The following is a 19,611-nucleotide window of genomic DNA, read 5'->3' as shown; positions in this document are numbered from 1 at the left end:
GCGGAATCGGAATTAGAACCCACCACCTCTGGCTCCTAAGCCCGTGCTCTTTGCACTAAGCCAGGCTGCTTCTCCAGTACTGCCATTCCCCGGCCGCGGCGCCCCGCTCTGCAACCCGGGCTTCACCCCTCTAGGATTGTCTATGTTGCCGAATTGGACTTTCCAAGCGTTTAGTACAGTGCTTCACACACAATAAGCGCTCAATAAATACGACTGATTGAATGAATGAAAAACCGGGCCAACGGCGCGCGCGCGCGCCCGGCCGAGAACGACTGTGGGGCGCTCGCCGCTGTCCGACTGGGCATGCGCCGTCGCCGGGGCAGGTTTTAGGTTGCAAGGGGGAGGCTTTTGCACTGTGCCGGTCCCTCCTCCGCCGCCTCCTCCTCTTCCTCCTCTTTCTCGTTTTCTCCTCCTTCTCCTCCGCTCCTGCCTCCTGCTCCTCCTGCACAGAGCAGAGTGCATTATGGCGGCGGCGGCGGCGACAGCAGCGGAGGAGGCGAGCGCTAGCAGCGCCGGGAGCAGCGGCAGCAGCAGTAGCAGCGACACTTCCAGCACGGGCGAGGAGGAGCGGATGCGGCGCCTCTTCCAGACGTGCGATGGCGATGGGGACGGCTACATCAGCAGGTACATGAGTCGAGCTTGGGGAGGGGGGATACCCTACTCGCTGCCCCCCCGCCCTGACCCATACAGCCCCGTCATTCCACAACTTCCCAGCAAGTTTCTTCCCTCGCCGTCATGTCCCGCTTCCAATACGGGGGAGGGAGGAAGCTGGGACTCTGCTTCACCTCCTTCAGGAGGTATCACTTGGTTCAACTTTTCCCAACCGGGACCGCGGGCTTGGGCAGACACTTGGCCAAGGGGGAGGGTCTAGAGCCATCGTGGTTTGTGTTTTCAGTACTTCTCCCTGCCCTGTCGGTTGGCTCGGTCTGCTTGTGCTGTCTGCGGAGGAGTGAGGGATGCAGTTGCAGGAGGGAGAGGGAGTGGGAGCTTAAAGCCCCCGCCCCCCCCCCCGATCGCCCCCGACTTGAAAGAGGAGCTCAAGCTCAAAGCCCCTCGTGCCTGCCTGGAGGGCTAGATGCTCCGCTATTTGGCCAGGGGAAGCTGCTGGGAGGAGCTTTGGGGTTGGTTGCCCACCCGCTTCTCAAGCCGAACGAAGCAAGGAGCAGCTGCACCAGACCAGTCTGGGGGGAACGGAACCTAAAAGAGAGGTGTCAAAAGCTATTGGAAAGGGTGAAGAGAAAGTGCGCCCTAAGCCAGTGGGGTGCCGCTGATTCAAAACTTTCCAGCCCAGACTACTTTAAATGGTCAAATATTAAAAGTTCACTCTCAGAAAGTAGGGATAATAATTATGGTGTTTGTTAAGCGTTTAATATGTGCCAGCCCTGTACTAAGTGCTGGGGTGGATACAAGCAAATTGAGTTGGACACGGTCCTTGTCCCATGTAGGGCTTGCAGTCTCAATCCCCGTTTTACAGATGAAGTAACTGAAGCCCAGAGAAGTTCAGTGACTGGCCCAAGATCATAGAGCAGAAAAGTGGCAGAGTCGGGATTGGAACCCATGACACTTGGTATAGTGCTCTGGACACAGTAAGGGGTTCATAAATACGATTGAATGAATGAATTGAATTAGGAGGAAAGTGGCAGCTGCCACCAAGCTCGGTTGGGCCAACTAAGTACTTCTCTTAGTAACCTCCCCCTCTTCCAATAAAGGGGGTTCATATTTCTGTTGCACCTGCCTCATGAGGTCAGATGCAGGTAAACTTCCAAGAACAATTGCAAAGCACTTGCAGGTGTAAAATAGTAATCAATGGGTAGAGATTGTCAGGCTTCAGCCGAGGTAATGAACTTTTAGTTGTGTCCTCTATCACCCTCAGAACTTTTTGGCACGATGATGTAAGAAACCTAAAAAAGCAGGTCTAGTTCATATTGTGGATATTCTTATGTACTGACTGCAAAAAACAGTATGACTTTCCTTTAAAGTATGACTGCAGTGTTCATATTTGTGGCATGGGTATTTAGGGAATAAGAGATGAAGCATATGGCTGAGTTAGGCTTTTGGAAGAGTCTCAAAGATGGTATTAACAATTAGACATTTAACTTCATATTGTATGAATAGGGTCTTATTCATGATTCATCCCAGCCCAGTTTGTGTGTGTGTGTGTGTGTCTGTGAGAGAGAGTCTTGTAGAGAGATAATAAGGTGTCTATGTGAAGTTGTCCATCTTCAAAGAAGACACCACCAACAAAGTTACCTATATGTGTGTTTATGTGACTGAGAAGGTCAATGCAGGAGGCATAGTTCAGGCCACACTGTGCACAGTTGTGTTGTCATGTTTGATGTTTGCAGCATTTAAAGTTATTTTTGTTTTTGCCTCATTGTTCCTTTTGAAGCAAAGCATTGTTCCTTTTGAAGCTCTTGTTCCTTTTGAAGCTTTTGGTCAAAAAGAGCTGCTCCTTTCTATTTAGCTAATGCTACAAACATTTTCTTCCACAACCTTTTGCGTTTGGATCTCTCTCTCCCCACTTCTGCCCTGGGATGGCTAATATACATTATTTCTAAAAGGTCATCCTTTCCTTTGCAGTACAACAGAGACAATCGAAAAGTTGATGGTCTCCTGCTTAAATGTTTCTAGTTAATAGGGAAGTCATGGTACAATCTCTCATCATATCCCGACTGGACTACTGCATCAGCCTTCTTTCTGATGTCCCATCCTCCTGTCTCTCCCCGCTTCAGTCTATACTTCATTTGCTGTCTGGATTATCTTTCTACAGAAACGCTCTGGGCATGTCACCACCTCCTCAAAAATCTCCAGTGGTTGCTATCAACCTTTGCATGAAGCAAAAACTCCTCACTATTGGTTTCAAAGCTCTCCATCACCTTGCCCCCTCCTACCTCACCTCCCTTCTCTCCTTCTGCAGCCCAGCCCTCACACTCTGCCCCTCTACAGCCGCTCACCTCCTCACTGGGCCTCCTTCTCACCTGTCCCGCTGTTGACCCCGGCTCACGTCCTACCTCTGGCCTGGAATGCCCTCCCTCCTCACATCTGCCAAACTAGTTCTCTTCCCCCCTTCAAAGCCCTCACCTCCTCCATAAGGCCTTCCCAGACTGAGCCCCCAGTTTTCCTCTGCTCCTCCTCCCCTTCCCATCGCCCCTACTCGCTCCCTCTGCTCTACCCCGTCCCCTCCCCACAACACTTGTGTATATTTGTACATATTTATTATTCTATGTATTAATGATGTGTACATATCTATAATTCTATTGATCTATTTTGATGGTATTGATACCTGTTTACTTGTTTTGTTTGTCTCCCCCTTCTAGACTGTGAGCCCATTGTTGGATAGGGATTGTCTCTGTTGCCGAATTGTACTTTCCAAGAGCTTAGTACAGCACTCTGTACACAGTAAGCGCCCAATAAATACAATTGAATGATTGAATGGGTGATGGGAAATTTTAATTTTCTCGAGGGATGATTCCTAACAGCAAACTAGCTGGGTTATTTTTGTTCTTCATCCAGCTGTTAGGATACTGCTTGTTGTCTGTGACTACACTGCCTATGTTGGTGATCATATCCTTTTGTGTAATGGTCCTATCTATCCTGGAGGTTGCAAAGGTATTATAAGCAGGAGGCAGTGGCTTTGTGTTCATTTGTGCTTATGTTTGTATGTGTTTGAGAAAGCAAGAGGTAAAAGAAAGAGGGAATGAGAATATTACCTTTCATTCATTCATTCAGTCGTATTTACTGAGCACTTACTGTGTGCAGAGCACTCTACTAAGCGCTTGGGAAAGTACGATATAACAATAAATAGTGACATTCCCCGCCTACAACGAGCTCACAGTCGTGAGTGGGGGAGACAGATATCAATACAAATAAAATTACAGATATGTACATATCTGAATCAGTTTAAGATGATCGATTTTAGTAGCCAACCTATAGGCTATATAATTTAGTCAGGGGTTAATCCTGAGAATTATTTAGTGAGTCGTTTATATCCACTTTGTTGTAGAGTGGTAATATTTTGAGGAAAGTTGTTCACTAAGGGGTGGCTGGATAATTTTCCATTAAAAATTGGGAGGTGAACCTAGAGAAATACTTTTGCTGACTGCCATTTCAGATCTTAATAATGTTAATAATGTTGGTATTTGTTAAGCGCTTACTATGTGCAGAGCACTGTTCTAAGCGCTGGGGTAGACACAGGGGAATCAGGTCGTCCCACGTGGGGCTCACAGTCTTAATCCCCATTTTACAGATGAGGGAACTGAGGCACAGAGAAGTGAAGTGACTTGCCCACAGTCACACAGCTGACAAGTGGCAGAGCTGGAATTCGAACCCATGACTTCTGACTCCAAAGCCCGTGCCCTTTCCACTGAGCCACGCTGCTTCTCAGATCTTGCAGACCTCTATTTTCCATCAAAAGACAGAAGAGACAGAAGAGAAATTGGTCTGCCAGTCTTGGGGGAAAAAATGGAAAAAACCCTAAAACCTTGCCTAATAATTGTGTATTCAAAATGTTTTTTCTAAATGTTTTTGTTTCCCCCTTTACAGGGATTGTTGTTTGGTAATCAGTCAGTCAAAGGTATTTATTGGGCACTTACTCATAAGTGCTTGGGAAATTACAGTACAATGGAGTTGTACTGTACAAAGACAGAAGAGACAGAAGAGAAATTGGTCTGCCAGTCTTGGGGGGAAAAATGGAAAAAACCCTAAAACCTTGCCTAATAATTGTGTATTCAAAATGTTTTTTCTAAATGTTTTTGTTTCCCCCTTTACAGGGATTGTTGTTTGGTAATCAGTCAGTCAAAGGTATTTATTGGGCACTTACTCATAAGTGCTTGGGAAATTACAGTACAATGGAGTTGTACTGTACAAAGACAGAAGAGACAGAAGAGAAATTGGTCTGCCAGTCTTGGGGGAAAAATGGAAAAAACCCTAAAACCTTGCCTAATAATTGTGTATTCAAAATGTTTTTTCTAAATGTTTTTGTTTCCCCCTTTACAGGGATTGTTGTTTGGTAATCAGTCAGTCAAAGGTATTTATTGGGCACTTACTCATAAGTGCTTGGGAAATTACAGTACAATGGAGTTGGTAAACATGATCCCTGCCCACAAAGTACTTACAGCCTGCAGGCGGAGACAGCAATTAGAGTACATTTCAGGGAAGGGAAATAGTAGAGACTAAAGATATGTACATAATGTGGGGCTGGGGGGAGTACCAAAGTGTTTAAAGAATAAAAGAAAATGGTGGTATTTGTTATGTTCAAAGCACTGTTCTGAGCGCTGGGGGATACAAGGTGATCAGGTTGTCCCATGTGGGGCTCACAGTTTTAATCCCCATTTTACAGATGAGGTAACTGAGGCACAGAGAAGTTAAGTGACTTGCCCAAAGTCACACAGCTGGCAAGTGGTGGAGCTGGGATTAGAACCCACATCCTCTGACTCCCAAGCCCGGGCTCTTTCCACCGAGCCACACTTCTTCTCTATACACAGTATACACAGCCAAGTGCATAGTTGACTTGGCTATAGGAGTTGTAATTCTGGGAGGATTTTGAAGGTGGGGAGAGTGGACAGTCAGATGTGAAGAGGGAAGGGGTCCCAGGCCCAAGGGAGAATGTGGGCAAGGGGTCAGTGGCGGCATAGATGAGATCGAGGTTGGCGTAGAACCTCGGACTGTGCGGTAGTGCTCTTGAGAAGACTCAAACGTTGGAGTGAAGTTGGTGAATTGAGAGCACTCGAAAGCCAAGAACACACACTAATGGCTCTGGCCTCAAGTGGCTGAAGAAAAGCTTGAGGAAGTCCAGAGAAGAACAGTAGTCAGTAGAGCTGGGGAAAAAACAGAACAAAAACGGAAGATCCAGGAAGTTTAGTGTCATTGCCCTAGTCTAAGTAAATCTGGAGAACACAAAGATGAAGGCTCTTCTGTGTTTATTTCTCTCCGAGACCAAAGCTGGGAACACCCAAGTTTTAAAAGAACTGCTTGGGGCGGTTCAAAAAACCAACATAACAAGATCAGAACTTCAAAGAGAAGGGAGAAACACTGAAATATTTCACAGCTACAATCATAATAGAGAATAGCTCAGGAAAGAATAATCAGAGCTGAAGCGAGGGGGAAAATCAGAAGATTTAGAGGTGAAAAGTCTGTCAGTAGTTAACAGAGGATGAACTGCTTGTATCTTATTTTTAATATAAAATCAACTTAACATTTTGAACAAATTGCACTTGTAGCATAAATCCCTAAATGGAATATTTACCCTGCTTAAGTCCAAATTCCGAATTGCACTTTCCAAGTGCTTAGTACAATGCTCTGCACACAGTAAGCGCTCAATAAATACAATTGAATGAATGAATGAAATTGGGTTAAATTCAGAGATTTTTTTCAACTGGAGAGGAAGGTCTAAGAAAGCCAAAATATACCACCAAATAAGTGATTCTCTTGTGTATGGGATTTCCTTATTACTTAGGTGAGAAGACCAGCTGACAAATAGGAGCTGTGACATCCTTGAGAATTAGGGACATGTTTCAATAGCTCAGCAATTCAAAAGGCTCATTTATTTGAGGAGCTTCTGGGATATCAATTTTTTTTCTTTTTTCTTAATGCTGAAATTTTCAACAGAAGCTGAGAATTTCAAAGCTGGTTGCTTCCCTGCTGAAACCTCAGTGGATTCCACTTTTATTTGTTTGGCTATTATTGTTTTACCAAGCCTATTTCTGGCACTCATTTATAACATAATCCGTTAATGTAAAGCCAAAGTGAGTTAATTAGTAAATGGGTTAAATGCTTTCAAACTACAACATCCTAAATAATTATGACAAAAAATCACATATCATGATAAAAATAAAAGCTATTAATGTATTCCCAAGGTTAGCATGGACACTGAATGAAAAAGAGAAAATTTTCTACCTTCACCCAGGTATTCCGGCAACAATTTTCTGCTTCCCACTGGCCTCACCTATCCTCCATAAGTTCTGTAGTGTTGGGTCACTGAATAAGTATACTCTGTTGGGTTGAAGCACAGGGTTTTGCAAGTTTTGTACAGGTTTGTGAAATTTCTTATAGCAGAAAGCCCCTGGAGCACTTAGGTTGACAGATCTCCACACTTCTCAGAATCATTCGCTCTTTGCAGGCATTCTGCTGTTTCTCCAAAGGTAGGGTAAGGGACTCACCATATGACACTGAGTAGTAGACAGTCTGACTAGGAAAGATTAGGTTCATCCTTTTCCCTCCAGATCCTCTCCTGATGCATTGCTATTTAGCCTTCAGACACTCTCCTCAGGTAAGTTAAATTGGGTACCGCATTCATTAGCCTGACCTATTAGGTCCCCATTCCCTGAAAGCTTGCATAGATCCAGTCCTCCCAGCTTAATGCTCTGCCTTTCTTGTTTCTTTTGGGGGTAGGCCAGTGGAGTTTACCCCTTTGGCGAGCTGATCCACAAAGCTTGTTCAAAAGTGACCCACCGATCAGGACCCTCCCACCCCCATACTTCTTGGAACAGGGTGTTAGTCTTCCCCAGCTGACCAAGTCTTCGTTCGAACCCCTACATAGCTGTGGCATCAAATTCTTCCAGGTGTTGGTGACCGATTCCCCCCTTTTCCCATGCCCTCTTCTTCTCCCTACTGGGATCTTAAAGGATCTATACTCATTCTGTGAGTCCACCTGGACTGTTTTACCCACTTACTTTCCAAATCCTAATGAGTTTATTTTTTATTAAGCACCTACTCTGTGCCAAAGCACTGCTCTAAATGCTGAGGTAGATCCAAGATCGTCAGATAGGACAAAGAAACAGCATGGCTTAGTGCAAAGAGCTTGGGCCTGAGAGTCAGAGGACCTGGGTTCTAATCCTGACTCTACCACTTTTCTGCTGTGTGACCTTAGGAAAGCCACCCAACTTCACAGTGTCTGTTTCCTCAACTGTAAAATGGGGATTAAATCCCTGTTTTCCTTCCTACCTTAGACTCTGAGACCAATGTGGAATAGGGACTGTGTCTGACCCCAGCACTTAGAACAGTGTTTGACCCGTAATAAGCGCTTAACAGATACCATAATAAAAAAGTCCCTATCCCACCCACTCTAAAAGGAAAAGAGATGAGGTATCTGAACTCCAGTTTACAGATAAAGAATCAGAGACAGAGAGAAATTAAGAGCTTCCCCAAGGCCACACAGCAGGCCAGTTGCAGAACTATGACTAAAACCAGGGGTCGCCATGACTCCCAGTCCCATTTCTTTTCACTGGTCCTCGCTGCCTCCTGGAAAATCCCCAGAAGAATCACTCATCCATCTGGAATAGTTTTGAAGGATGAGCAGCTCTCCATCTCCTAGGATCCTGATTTCATGGGGAGGTTATCTTGAAGAGGTTGCTGGCAAAGTAGCTTATTGACTGCATTTTGTATTGTCAATAAGAGATGGGATTCACCTTCCATCATCACTCCATCAGGATCGGCCAGTCCTGAGCAACATCTCTATAGAAGACAGCTGCAAGGTCGACCTCCCTTCTATTTCAGCAGCCACTGTTGTTTCTATAGGCTTCTCGGAGAGAGAGAGCTGTTTCATTCTATCGTATTGAGCGCTGTACTAAGCACTTGGGAGAGTACAGTACAACAGACACTTTCTCTGCCCATAGCCAGCTCACAGTCCAAATGTTTTGGTAGGTCCATCCTGCCTTGCCTTTCTTCAGCAGCCTTGATCTTTCTATCTTCTTGGGACCAGCTCCAGAATCTTAGGAGAGTTATTTTTTGGGTGTCCCTTCTTGCCCACATAACGCTCAATAAATATGATTGAATGAATGAATTGATTGATTCAGAGAAAGAGAACTCAGGTCTCAGTAAGTACCTCTAACTTCCATTATGGACTGCTTTGGAGTGACCCTGTCTTTGCAGACTTTTAGTTTATAGTAATGGCATTTCACTTTTTCTGGAGCTTTGCTTTGCTTTGCATTGTGTTTTCAAGGACTCCAGCTGCCACTGACCCAGTACTAGGGGGTAATGGTGTAGTGGATAGAGCACGGGCCTGGGAGTCAGAATGTCATGGCTTTTAGTCCTGGCTCCGCCACTTGTCAGCTTTGTGATCTTGGGCAAGTCACTTCACTATGTCTCAGTTACGTCATCTGTCAAATGGGGATTGAGACTGTGGGTTCCAGTTGGGATAGGGACTTGGTCCAACCCGATTTGCTTGTATCCATCTCAGCGATTAGTACAGTGTCTGGCACATAGAAAGTGTTTAACAAATACCATGATTATTATTATTATTATATTCTCTTGAGGCAATTGAATTTGCACTTGGAGCCTTTAAATTCATTATTACTCATGTTTAGTTAATCCTTTCGGTTGGGATGGTTTTGGGGGTGGCTTTTCATTTCAGAACTTGTCTAAACATCAGTGGTCTTCTGATAGTGGTGTTCAGGCTGCTTTACTCTGACACATCTTTATTTCAGTGTGTTGCATGAGCAGAGGAGTTATTTGCATTTCTAATGAAGTTTCATGAAAGTCTCAGCTGCAAAGACTCTTTGTTGTCCTTTAATTTGAAAATCTCTTTAAGTATTTGCCATGGAGTGGATGCACATATGGAGAGAAAGCACATTTCCTCAGAGAATAACTCGTTGTCAGCCTCTAATTGTCATTTCAACATGTTCCCTTAAATATGCAAATGAATAATTGCTAAGTACAAGCCATTGATTATTGACAACGGGTAAGAGACTGAAAGAGCAGCAGATTAAGAGCTTGTTGTAATCAAGTCATTCATTCATTTAATCATATTTGTTGAGCGTTTACTGTGTGCAAAGCACTGTAGTCAGCCCTTCGGAGAGTACAGTATAACTAACAGACACATTCCTACCCACAACGAGCTCGTGGTCTAGAGGGGGAGACAGACATTAATATCAATCAATAAATAGATAAATAAATGTCACAGATATATAATATGTGCTGTGGGGTTGGGAGGGAGATTGGATGAAGGTGCAAGTAGGAGAGATGCAGAAGAGAGTGGAAGAAGAGGAGTGGAGGGATTAGTCAGGGAAGGCTTCTTGGAGGAGATGTGCCTTCAAATCCTCTAAGCACATTCATTTTTCAACAGTTTCACATGTTATGTGACCTAAAGAAATAGTTATGGAGGAATAAAAGTAAAAATAAGATGCATGTGTATCCAGGGCAGGATCAACATCATCTTCATCTTCAATGGTATTTATTGAGTGCTTTTTATGTTCAGAGCACTGTACTTAGGAGAGTAGGAGAGTACAGTACAACAGTAAATGGACACATTCCCTCCCCACAACAAGCTTACAGTCTAGAGGAGCAGACAGACATTAATGTAATAAATACCTGCATTGTAGTTATTTGGGATTAAATGTGAGGGTTGTATTATGTTACAGGGTTGTGTGGAGGAGGCTGTATGTTAATCACTGCCTCATTTGGATTAGAAAAGCCCCCATTCAAATGTTCAGTTTTTCAAAGTCTTATTGGTATGGAAGATACTTGAAAAAGCATTAGAGACCCACCTCAGCTATTTAAGACCTCTATCCTCTGCTTCTGTGAAAAGGCCAGCATTTGTGAGTTTGGAAGAGCAGAATAAGGATGTGTTTCAGTTTTGATAAATGGTGGGCAGATGAACATTTTCTCTTGAAATGTGACTTTTTATACCTGAGTTGAATGGAAGGAGTGTATGCTGCTAAAAGACCATAAGCTAGACTGTAAGCTTCGTGTGGGCAGGGAACATGTCTACTAATTCTGTTGTATTGTGCTCTCCCAAGTGCTTAGTACTGTGCTCGGCACAAGGTAAGTGCTCAATAAATATCATGGATGGATTGATTCTAGAATTTATCAAAATACATAGCCAGATGTTTCTGCTGGAAAATACAGGTGTCATAGGATTTACAGTAGATTAATGTTTTCAGATAATAAAGTGCTCCAGATGAGTGGATTTTTTGACTAAAATATGTATTGTACAAAAATGAAATCAAATTTTTTTTTACGGTATTTGTTAAGCACTTACTGTGTGCCAGACCGTGTTCTAAGTGCTGGTGAAGAGGGAGGGGGTAGTACAGCGAGGAGCCCAGCCTCCTCCACAGGGGAAAAAATATTCCAGTGGGGTTAAATTACAAAGTAACAGGGAGACCAGATATTCAGTCTGCTAGAGAAGCAGCGTGGCTCAGTGGAAAGAGCACGGGCTTTGGAGTCAGAAGTCATGGGTTCAAATCCCGGCTCGGCCATTTGTCAGCTGTGTGACTTTGGGCAAGTCACTTAACTTCTCGGTGCCTCAGTTACCTCATCTGTAAAATGGGGATTAAGACTGTGAGCCCCACGTGGGACAACATGATTCCCTTGTGTCTACCCCAGTGCTTAGAACAGTGCTCGGCACATAGTAAGCGCTTAACAAATACCAACGTTAATTTTAACAGTGTGAGTATATACTGCTGTTGAAACAGATTCTGTATTATTTTTGGTGAATTGACTGACCACACCTCAAGATTTTTGAAATAGCCTTTTGGGGACTCTTTTAGTCGATTTATTAATAATCGGTCAATCACTGGTATTTACTGAGTGCTTACTGTGCAGAACACTCTACCAAGTGCTTGGGAGAGTATGATACAACAGAGTTGGTAGAATGTTCCCTGCCTGCAAGGAGCTTACAAAAATAAATCATGTTTAGTGAGCAGCTAGTGTTTACTGTGCAGCACTGTACTCAGAACTTGGGAGAGTATAATAAAGCTAGAAGTTGCAATCCCTGCACTCAAGGAGCTTGCAATCTAGTAGGTCGAACAGGTACAAAATACTTTACTGATAGGAAAATGAGACTGGAAAGTTGGATAGGTGAGCCTTATGTGGAACAAGAGAACTGGCTCCCATCTACTGGTGTTAAATCTTTCCCAATGTGTAGCGCAGTGCTGGGCATTCAACACTTAATGATTATTGTCATTCTTATAATAGGTGAATAAATAAGTGCTCAAGTAGTAGAGCGGGTGACTGTGAGTGCATGAGCATTATTATTATTATTGAATACCATAAGTGGTTACTATGTGTTAAGCACTGTTCTAAGTGCTGGGGTAGATACATGGGGCTCACAGTATATGTGGGGAAGAACAGCTATCGAATCCCCATTTTTCAGATGAGGAAACTGAGTCGCAGAGACGTTAAGGGAATTGCTCCAGGTCACACAGCAGGCAACTTGCAGAGCTGGGATTAGAACCCAGGTCCTTTGACTCCCACTCAGGATGGTCATTGGGCGGATATGTTCTGGGGAGAAGAAATGTTAATCAGGGAATGCCTTAGTCAATCAATCAATAGTATTGAGAGCCTACTGTGTGTAAAGCTCTGTGCTGAGCACTTTGTGGAGTACAATAGAATTAAACTACATGATCCCTGCCCTTAAGGAAGTTACGATTAATCATTAGTATTTATTGAACATTATGTGCAGAGCACTGTACTAAGCACTTGGGAAAGTCCACTTCAACGGAGTTGATAGACATGTTCTCTGCCCACAAGGAGTTTATAGTCTAGAGGGGGAGATGGATGTTAAATTATGAATATGTACATAAATGTTGTGGGGCTGAGAGTTGGGTTCTTATGGGGAGACAATTAAAATGATTAACAGATGAAGAAGAGAATGGAAAGCTGGATTTGTGGAGAAGTAGGGTGTGGAGATGCTCGTCCGCTCAACTGTATATATTTTCGTTACCCTATTTATTTTGTTAATGAATTGTACATCGCCTTGATTCTATTTAGTTGCCATTGTTTTTACGAGATGTTCTTCCCCTTGACTCTATTTATTGCCATTGTTCTTGTCTGTCCGTCTCCCCCGATTAGACTGTAAGCCCGTCAAATGGCAGGGACTGTCTCTATCTGTTGCCGACTTGTTCATCCCAAGCGCTTAGTACAGTGCTCTGCACATAGTAAGCGCTCAATAAATACTATTGAATGAATGAATGAATGTGGGCAAAATGGCATCAGCATCTGGGAATATTGTCTTGAGTGCTATTAAAGGCAGAGGTGGCACAGAGATGCTGAGGTGATAGTTGGGAGGGTAGTCAGGAAAAACTGCCTGTAAATGGAAGGATTTCAGGAGGATCTTGAAGATGAGGAGAGCTGGTTAGTAGCAGTGTGGCTTCGTGGCAAGAGCCCGTCCCGGCTCTGCCACTTGTCTGCTGTGTGACTTTGGGCAAGCCACTTAACTTCTCTGTGCCTCAGTTACTTCATCTGTAAAATGGGGATTAAGACTGTGAGCCCCACTTGGGACAACCTGATTATCTACCCCAATGCTTAGGACAGTGCTTGGCACATAATAAGTGCTTAATAAATACCATAATTAGTATTAGTTATGATGGCTCTGTCTGGGTTCAAATCCCGGCTCCACCGTTTGTTTACTGTGTAACCTTGGGCAAGTTGCTTAACTTCTATGTGTCTCATTTTTCTTACCACGAAAATGGAATTCAGTGTCTGTTCTCCCTCTCCACTAGATTGTGAGCCCATGTGGGTCAGACCCTGTATCTGAACTGCATATGTTGTATCTACCCCAGTGATTAGCACAGTGGTACATAGAAAGTGGATCACAAATACCACAATAAACTACAAGAGGGAGGATGTGAACAAGGGGTCAGAGAAGGAAGAGACAAGATCGAGGCATAGTGGGAAGGTGAGCTTGTGTAGAGTTTGAGCAGGGGTCTAGTGGATGAAGAGAGCTAATAAGTAGTAGGGAGAGAGTGCATGGAGTGTTGTAACACCCAATGGTCAGGAGTTTCTGCTTGATAGGGAAAGGAATAGGTAAGCACTGGAGGTTTATGAGGAGTGGAGAGTCATATATGAAACAGAAAAATGAACTGGGCAGCCGAGTTGTGTGGACTAGGTTAGGGAGGAGATGGAAGCAGGGAGACAAATGAGGAGGAGGAGTAATAGAATTTATTAAACTCCCGCTGGGTGCAATGATCTACAAAAGCCTGAATCATGTTCCCTTACCCAGGAGGAACTTACATTCTAGTGCAGGCGACAACTATGAAAACATTTAGTCTAGCCAAGATATGACAAGAGGAAAAACTGACAGGATTTAGTGACTGACTGACAGTGAGAAGACTCATGTAAAATAACAGGTTTGCTGTTTGTGGGGACAGGGCAGATGGAGGTGTTGTGAACTGTGGAAGCTAGATGGAATAAGAACAATAATGGTGGTATTTACTAATGAGAAGAATAATAAGAATGATTATGGTATTTGTTGAGTGCTTACTATGTGCCATGCACTGTTCTAAGCACTGGGGTGGATACAGACAAATTGGGTTGGACACAGTCCTTGTCCCAAATAGGGCTCACAATCTTAATCCCCATTTTACAGATGAGGTAATTGAGGCATAAAGTTACGTGACTTGCCCAAGGCCATACAGCAGACACGTGGCAGAGCTTGGATTAGAATACAGATCCTTCTGACTCCTGGGCCTGTGCTCTCTCCACGGGGAATCAAGTAGTTCACTTTTAGACATACTGAACGTGTGGTGCCAATGGGGGACAACCTTGTGCAGATGTCCTGGAGGGAAAAGGAAATGTGAGACTGCGCGAAGGTGAGAGGTAGGAGCTAGCCTGATAGATTTAGGAGTCATCCTTTGAGAGGTGGTAGCTGAAGCCATGGGAGCTGGTGAGTTCCCCAAGTGAGTGAGTATAAAGTGAACAGCAGCATGGTTAAGCGCTTAGTACAGTGCTCTGCACACAGTAAGTGCTCAATAAATACGATTGAATGATAGAGCACAGGCTTGGGAGTCAGAAGGGCCTGGGTTCTATTCCAGGCTCTATCACTTGTCTACTGTATGACCTTGGGCAAGTCACTTCATTTCTCAGTTACCCAATATGTAAAGTGGGGATTAAGACTGTGAGCCCCATGTGGGATAGGGACTGTGTCTAACCGGATTACCTTGTATCTACCCCAGCACTTAGAACAGTGCCTGGCACACAGTAAGCATTTAGCAAGTACCATTAAAAAAAAGTAGGAGACCCAAAACATAGTTTTGATAAAAACCAAAAGTTAGTGGGTGGGAGGCAGAGGAAGAGCTGGCAAAGAAGACTGAGAAGGATCGATGAGAGAGGTAAGAGGTGATGAATCAATCAGTCAATTAATCATGTTTATTAAGCACCTACTCTGTGCAGAAGCCTATACTAAGAGCTTGGGAGAGTACAATATAACAGATTTGGCAGACATGTTCCCTGCCTTATCCTGAGAGAACTCTTTCAGTAAAGCAAGGTTGGAGAGTGTTTCAAGAAGAAAAGAGTGGTCAAAAGTGGCTGAGAGGTCAAGAGGGATTAGAATAGAGTAGAGACCATTAGATTTGGAAAGGAAGGGATTCTTTGTAATTTTGGAGAATAATGAGATCTAATGAAAAATAACTAAGAATGAGATCGTTCAGTTGTTTGGGGAAATACAAAATCTGTATTTATTATATGTATTATATACGCTTTATACTCAAGTTGGGTAGGGCGTCATCAATTAAGGGGTCACTGCAAAGTATTTCCATGCAAAAAGTGTAATAGTGTGCCCATCATTCAGCTAGCTAGACTGACTCTCTTTTAGAAAAAAAATTAAGGACATAACTTGTACCTTAAACCAAGTTGAAGAGCAGTTATTACTGGCATGCTTTTAACTTAGAAATTCCACTTAAGTAACATAAAAAAATCAAGTTCTTTATGCCCCTTTCTGGATTGACCATAAATGCATATTAGTCCTCTCCTGTAACTGTGAGGTGGTATTTCTATTCTATCCTTGGAAGCCTGGGGCAGATGGTTAAAATAGACTGTTAAAAAGACAGGCAAATTCTTTACCACAGTAATTCTTAAATTCTTTATCGTGAATGCCCTGAATAGTTTTTATTCATTAGAAGCCTTTCCATTTCCCTTGTCAACCAGAAACAGTATTTATTTATGAGTGTCTCCTCTCTCTCACTGTCGACCCATTGTTCAGTCCTCCCGCCTGCCTAGAATTCCCTCCTCCTTCATATCCATCAAGTCACCACTCTCTCCGTCTTCAATCATATTTTCTCTAGGAAGCCTTTCCCAACAAACCTTTCATCTTTCCTTCCCCTTTTTCCCTCTCTTCTGCATCGCCAATGCACTTGTCTGTAATAATAATAATAATGTTGGTATTTGTTAAGCGCATACTATGTGTAGAACACTGTTCTAAGCGCTGGGGTAGATACAGGGTAATCAGGTTCACACATGAGGCTCACAGTCTTAATCCCCATTTTACAGATGAGGTAACTGAGGCACCGAGAAGTTAAATGACTTGCCCAAAGTCACACAGCTGACAGGTGGCGGAGCCGGGATTAGAACCCATGACCTCTGACTCCTAAGACCGTGCTCTTTCCACTGAGCCATGCTTGCACTCTGATGATGATGATGATGATAATTATAATTATGGTATTTAAGTGCTTACTATGTGCCAAGCACTAAGTGCTGGGGTAGGTGCAAGGCAGTCAGGTTGGACACAATCCCTGTCCCACATAGGGCTCACAGTCTCAATCCCCATTTACAGATGAGGTAACTGAGGCACGGAGAAGTTAAGTGACTTGCCCAAGGCCACATAGCAGATGTGGCAGAGCCAGGACTAGAACCCACGTGATACCCCATCCCCAGAGCACTTATGTACATATCCTGAACCTCTGCCACTTTCCCTATCTGTAATTTATTTTAATGTCTGTTTCCCCCACTAGGGTCTAAACTTATTGAGGACAGGGATCATGTCTACCAACTGTATTGCAGTAGTAATAGTATTTATTAAGCACTTACTGTGTGCACAGCACCATACTAAACCCTGGGAAAGAGTGTATAACTGGGAATAAGACACGGACCCTGTCCCTTGAGGGGAGTCACAGCTGTATTCTCCCACGTGCTTAGTACAGTGCTTCTTACACAGTAAGTGGTCAACAAATGCTATTGGTGAATTGATCGATTGATTGAGGGTCCGCTGAATCAGGAGCCTAGGGGTTTATAAAGGCAGTTCAGAAAGTATTCTTCGAGAAGTGTACAGTCCAGTTGGAAAACCAGAGAAATCACAAGTAAAGAGGCAAAATACCCACATTTCTAAATTACAAAGGACAGAAATCTGTCAGTAAATTAGAGTTACTATACCTAGAAACGCAAATGACAGAAGTGCATATTGCATTCAAATTCTGGGAGGTGATTCAATCAATCAATGATATTCAAGCGCTTACTATGTGCAGAGCACTGTACTGAGTGCCTGGGAGAGTACAGTGCAACAGAGTTTTTATTATTTTATGGTATTTAAGTGCTTACTATGTACCAGGCACTGTACTGAGCGCTGGGGTAGATACAAGGTTGGGCACAGTCCATGTCCCACATGGAGCTCACATTCTTAATCTCCATTTTACAGATGAGGTCACTGAGGCCCAGAGAAGTGAAATAATAATTATGGTATTTGTTAAGTGCTTACTGTGTGCCAGGCTTTGTTCTAAGTGCTGAGGTAGATACAAGATAATTGCGTTGGACACAGTTCCTGTCCCACACGGGGCTCACAGTCTCAATATCCAGTTTACAGATAGGATCACAGAGGCACAGAGAAGTTAAGTGACTTGCCAAGGGTCACACAGCAGGCATGTGGCAGAACCAGAATTAGAACCCAGTTCCTTCTGACTCTCAGACCCATGCTCTCCCAGCAGTCCCCCAACACTTAGAACAGTTCTTGGCACATAGTAAGAGCCTAACAAATACCATAAAAAAATTAAAAAAGAGTTGAGAGATGTGGAATGAACAGTTTTTAAGAAAAATGTTCCAGGCAGGCAGCAGAGTGAAGTATGGACTGGTTCGGGGACAGACAGAAGGCTGGGACGTCAGCGAGGAGGCTGATGCAGTAATCAAGGCGGGATATGTATGATAAGACTATGAGTGATCAGCATAGTAGCAGTTTGGATGGAGGGGAAAGAGCGGATTTTAGTAAAGTCGTGAAGTAGAACTGACAGGATTTGGTGACAGATTGAATGAAGAGATGTGTCAAGGATAATGCCAAGGTTACGGGGTTGCGAGACAGGGAAGATGGTGATGCAATCTACAGTGATGGGAAAGATGGGGAGGTCAGAGTTTGGGTGGGAAGATGAGGAGTTCTGTTTGGGAATGTCGAGTTTGAGGTGTCAGTGGGACATCCAGGTAGAGATGTTGTGAAGGCAGCAGGAATTGCAAGACAGCAGCAGAGAGAGGTCAGGGCTGGAGAGGTAGATTTGGGAATCATCCACATGAGAGATGGTAGTTGAAGCCGGAGGGAGTGAGTGAGTTTTCCAAGGTGGTAGGTGGAGAATAGAAGGGTACCTAGAACTGAGCCTTGATGGACTTCCACTGGTAGAGGATGGGATGCAGAGGAGGAGCCAGCAAAAGAGACTTAGAATAAGTCTATCTCCCCTTCTAAACTGTTAGTTTGTTATGGGCAGGGAATGTGTCTGCTAATTCTGTCATATTCTCCTAGTTGCTTAGTACAGTGCTCTGCACATAGTAAGCACTCAATAAGTACCATTGATTGATAGGAGGAGAACCAGGAGACCATCAGTTTTGCCTAATGGATAGAGCATGGGCCTGGGAGTCAGAAGGACCTTGGTTCTAATCCCAGCTCTTCCACTTGTCTGTTGTGTGACCTTGGGCAAGTCTCTTTACTTAGTGCCTCAGTTACTCCATCTGTAAAATGGGGATTAAGACTGTGAGCCCAATGTGGGACATGGAGTGTGTCCAACCTGATTAGCTTGTCTCTACTCCAGTGCTTAGTACAATGCCTAGCACATAGTATGTACTTAAATACCATTAAAAAAGTGAGCTTTTACAAGAATACAGCTCCCACATACAAGGAGCACCAACAATACTTGAAAGCCATTTTTATGTTAGTCTCAGCCTTCTGTTTTCCAGACTTTGTATTTCTTTAATCTTTGCAAGTAGTTTCTGATTTACAGCCCTTGTCATCATCTTTGGGGAGGTCTCATCCTAAACTCTCTTAAAGTACTCCACATCCCTCTTAAATTATGAATCCCAGAACTGGAAACAGTAAGTTTGTGACAAGGCTGAGTGTGATGGGAAAACTATGTTGATTCTCATTGTAGAAGTGATAAACCTATTTGTGTTTCCGAACATAATGCTTCCTTTTATAACAGTAGTACAGTGTGGATTCATATTTAGCTTGTGGTCCACTATGACCATTAGATCCCCCTTTCCTTAACATGTCCCTTTTTTCCAATATTTCACTGCAGCTTGAGACCCCGGTTTACAAAGGTTCTGTTTTATAAGGAAAAAGCACCAGCATGGAAAGCTATAGCCCTAGACTGAGCACTCTCCCTAAGTCTCTATCCTCTCTCTTGTTTCTGTTTGCTCATTCTGCAGAATCGGTTTTTGTTATCCCATAGGGATATGGGGAGGAAAAAAAAACAGTGTCATTACATAGTGTGGAGAAGATCTAGAAAAATCTTTCAACTCATTCACATTAAATCTACTGCTAAATCCTTTAGCCCCTTTGTCTCCATCCAAATTGTTACCATCTTGGGACAAGTTAATAATAATGTTGGTATTTGTTAAGCACTTACTATGTGCAGAACACTGTTCTAAGTGCTGGGAAGCAGCATGGCTCAGTGGAAAGAGCCCGGGCTTGGGAGTCAGAGGTCATGGGTTTGA

At 43.6% G+C, this 19,611-nt stretch overlaps 1 protein-coding gene across 3 annotated transcripts in view; it reads left to right on the top strand.

The window, feature by feature from the left end:
• The first annotated feature begins 484 nt into the window (after window positions 1–484).
• The window catches only part of MCC (MCC regulator of WNT signaling pathway), a 341,667-nt gene continuing 322,540 nt past the window's right edge, over window positions 485–19,611 (top strand). For 2 of the 3 annotated variants that reach the window (XR_003755957.2, XR_003755956.2), the window contains exon 1: window positions 504–624. Coding sequence is in view for 1 of the 3 variants with exons in the window: in XM_029054919.1 (XP_028910752.1) it covers window positions 572–624 (53 nt within the window). In the remaining 2 variants the exon portion in view is untranslated. Of the gene's footprint in view, window positions 625–19,611 lie in introns of all 3 variants that reach the window. The other variant, XM_029054919.1, reaches the window with a different exon arrangement.

Source organism: Ornithorhynchus anatinus, chromosome X5, assembly GCF_004115215.2.
Source record: "Ornithorhynchus anatinus isolate Pmale09 chromosome X5, mOrnAna1.pri.v4, whole genome shotgun sequence".
Taxonomy (NCBI): domain Eukaryota; kingdom Metazoa; phylum Chordata; class Mammalia; order Monotremata; family Ornithorhynchidae; genus Ornithorhynchus; species Ornithorhynchus anatinus.
Note: the sequence above shows the minus strand (reverse complement) of the source record. Positions and strands in the feature narration are given on the sequence as shown.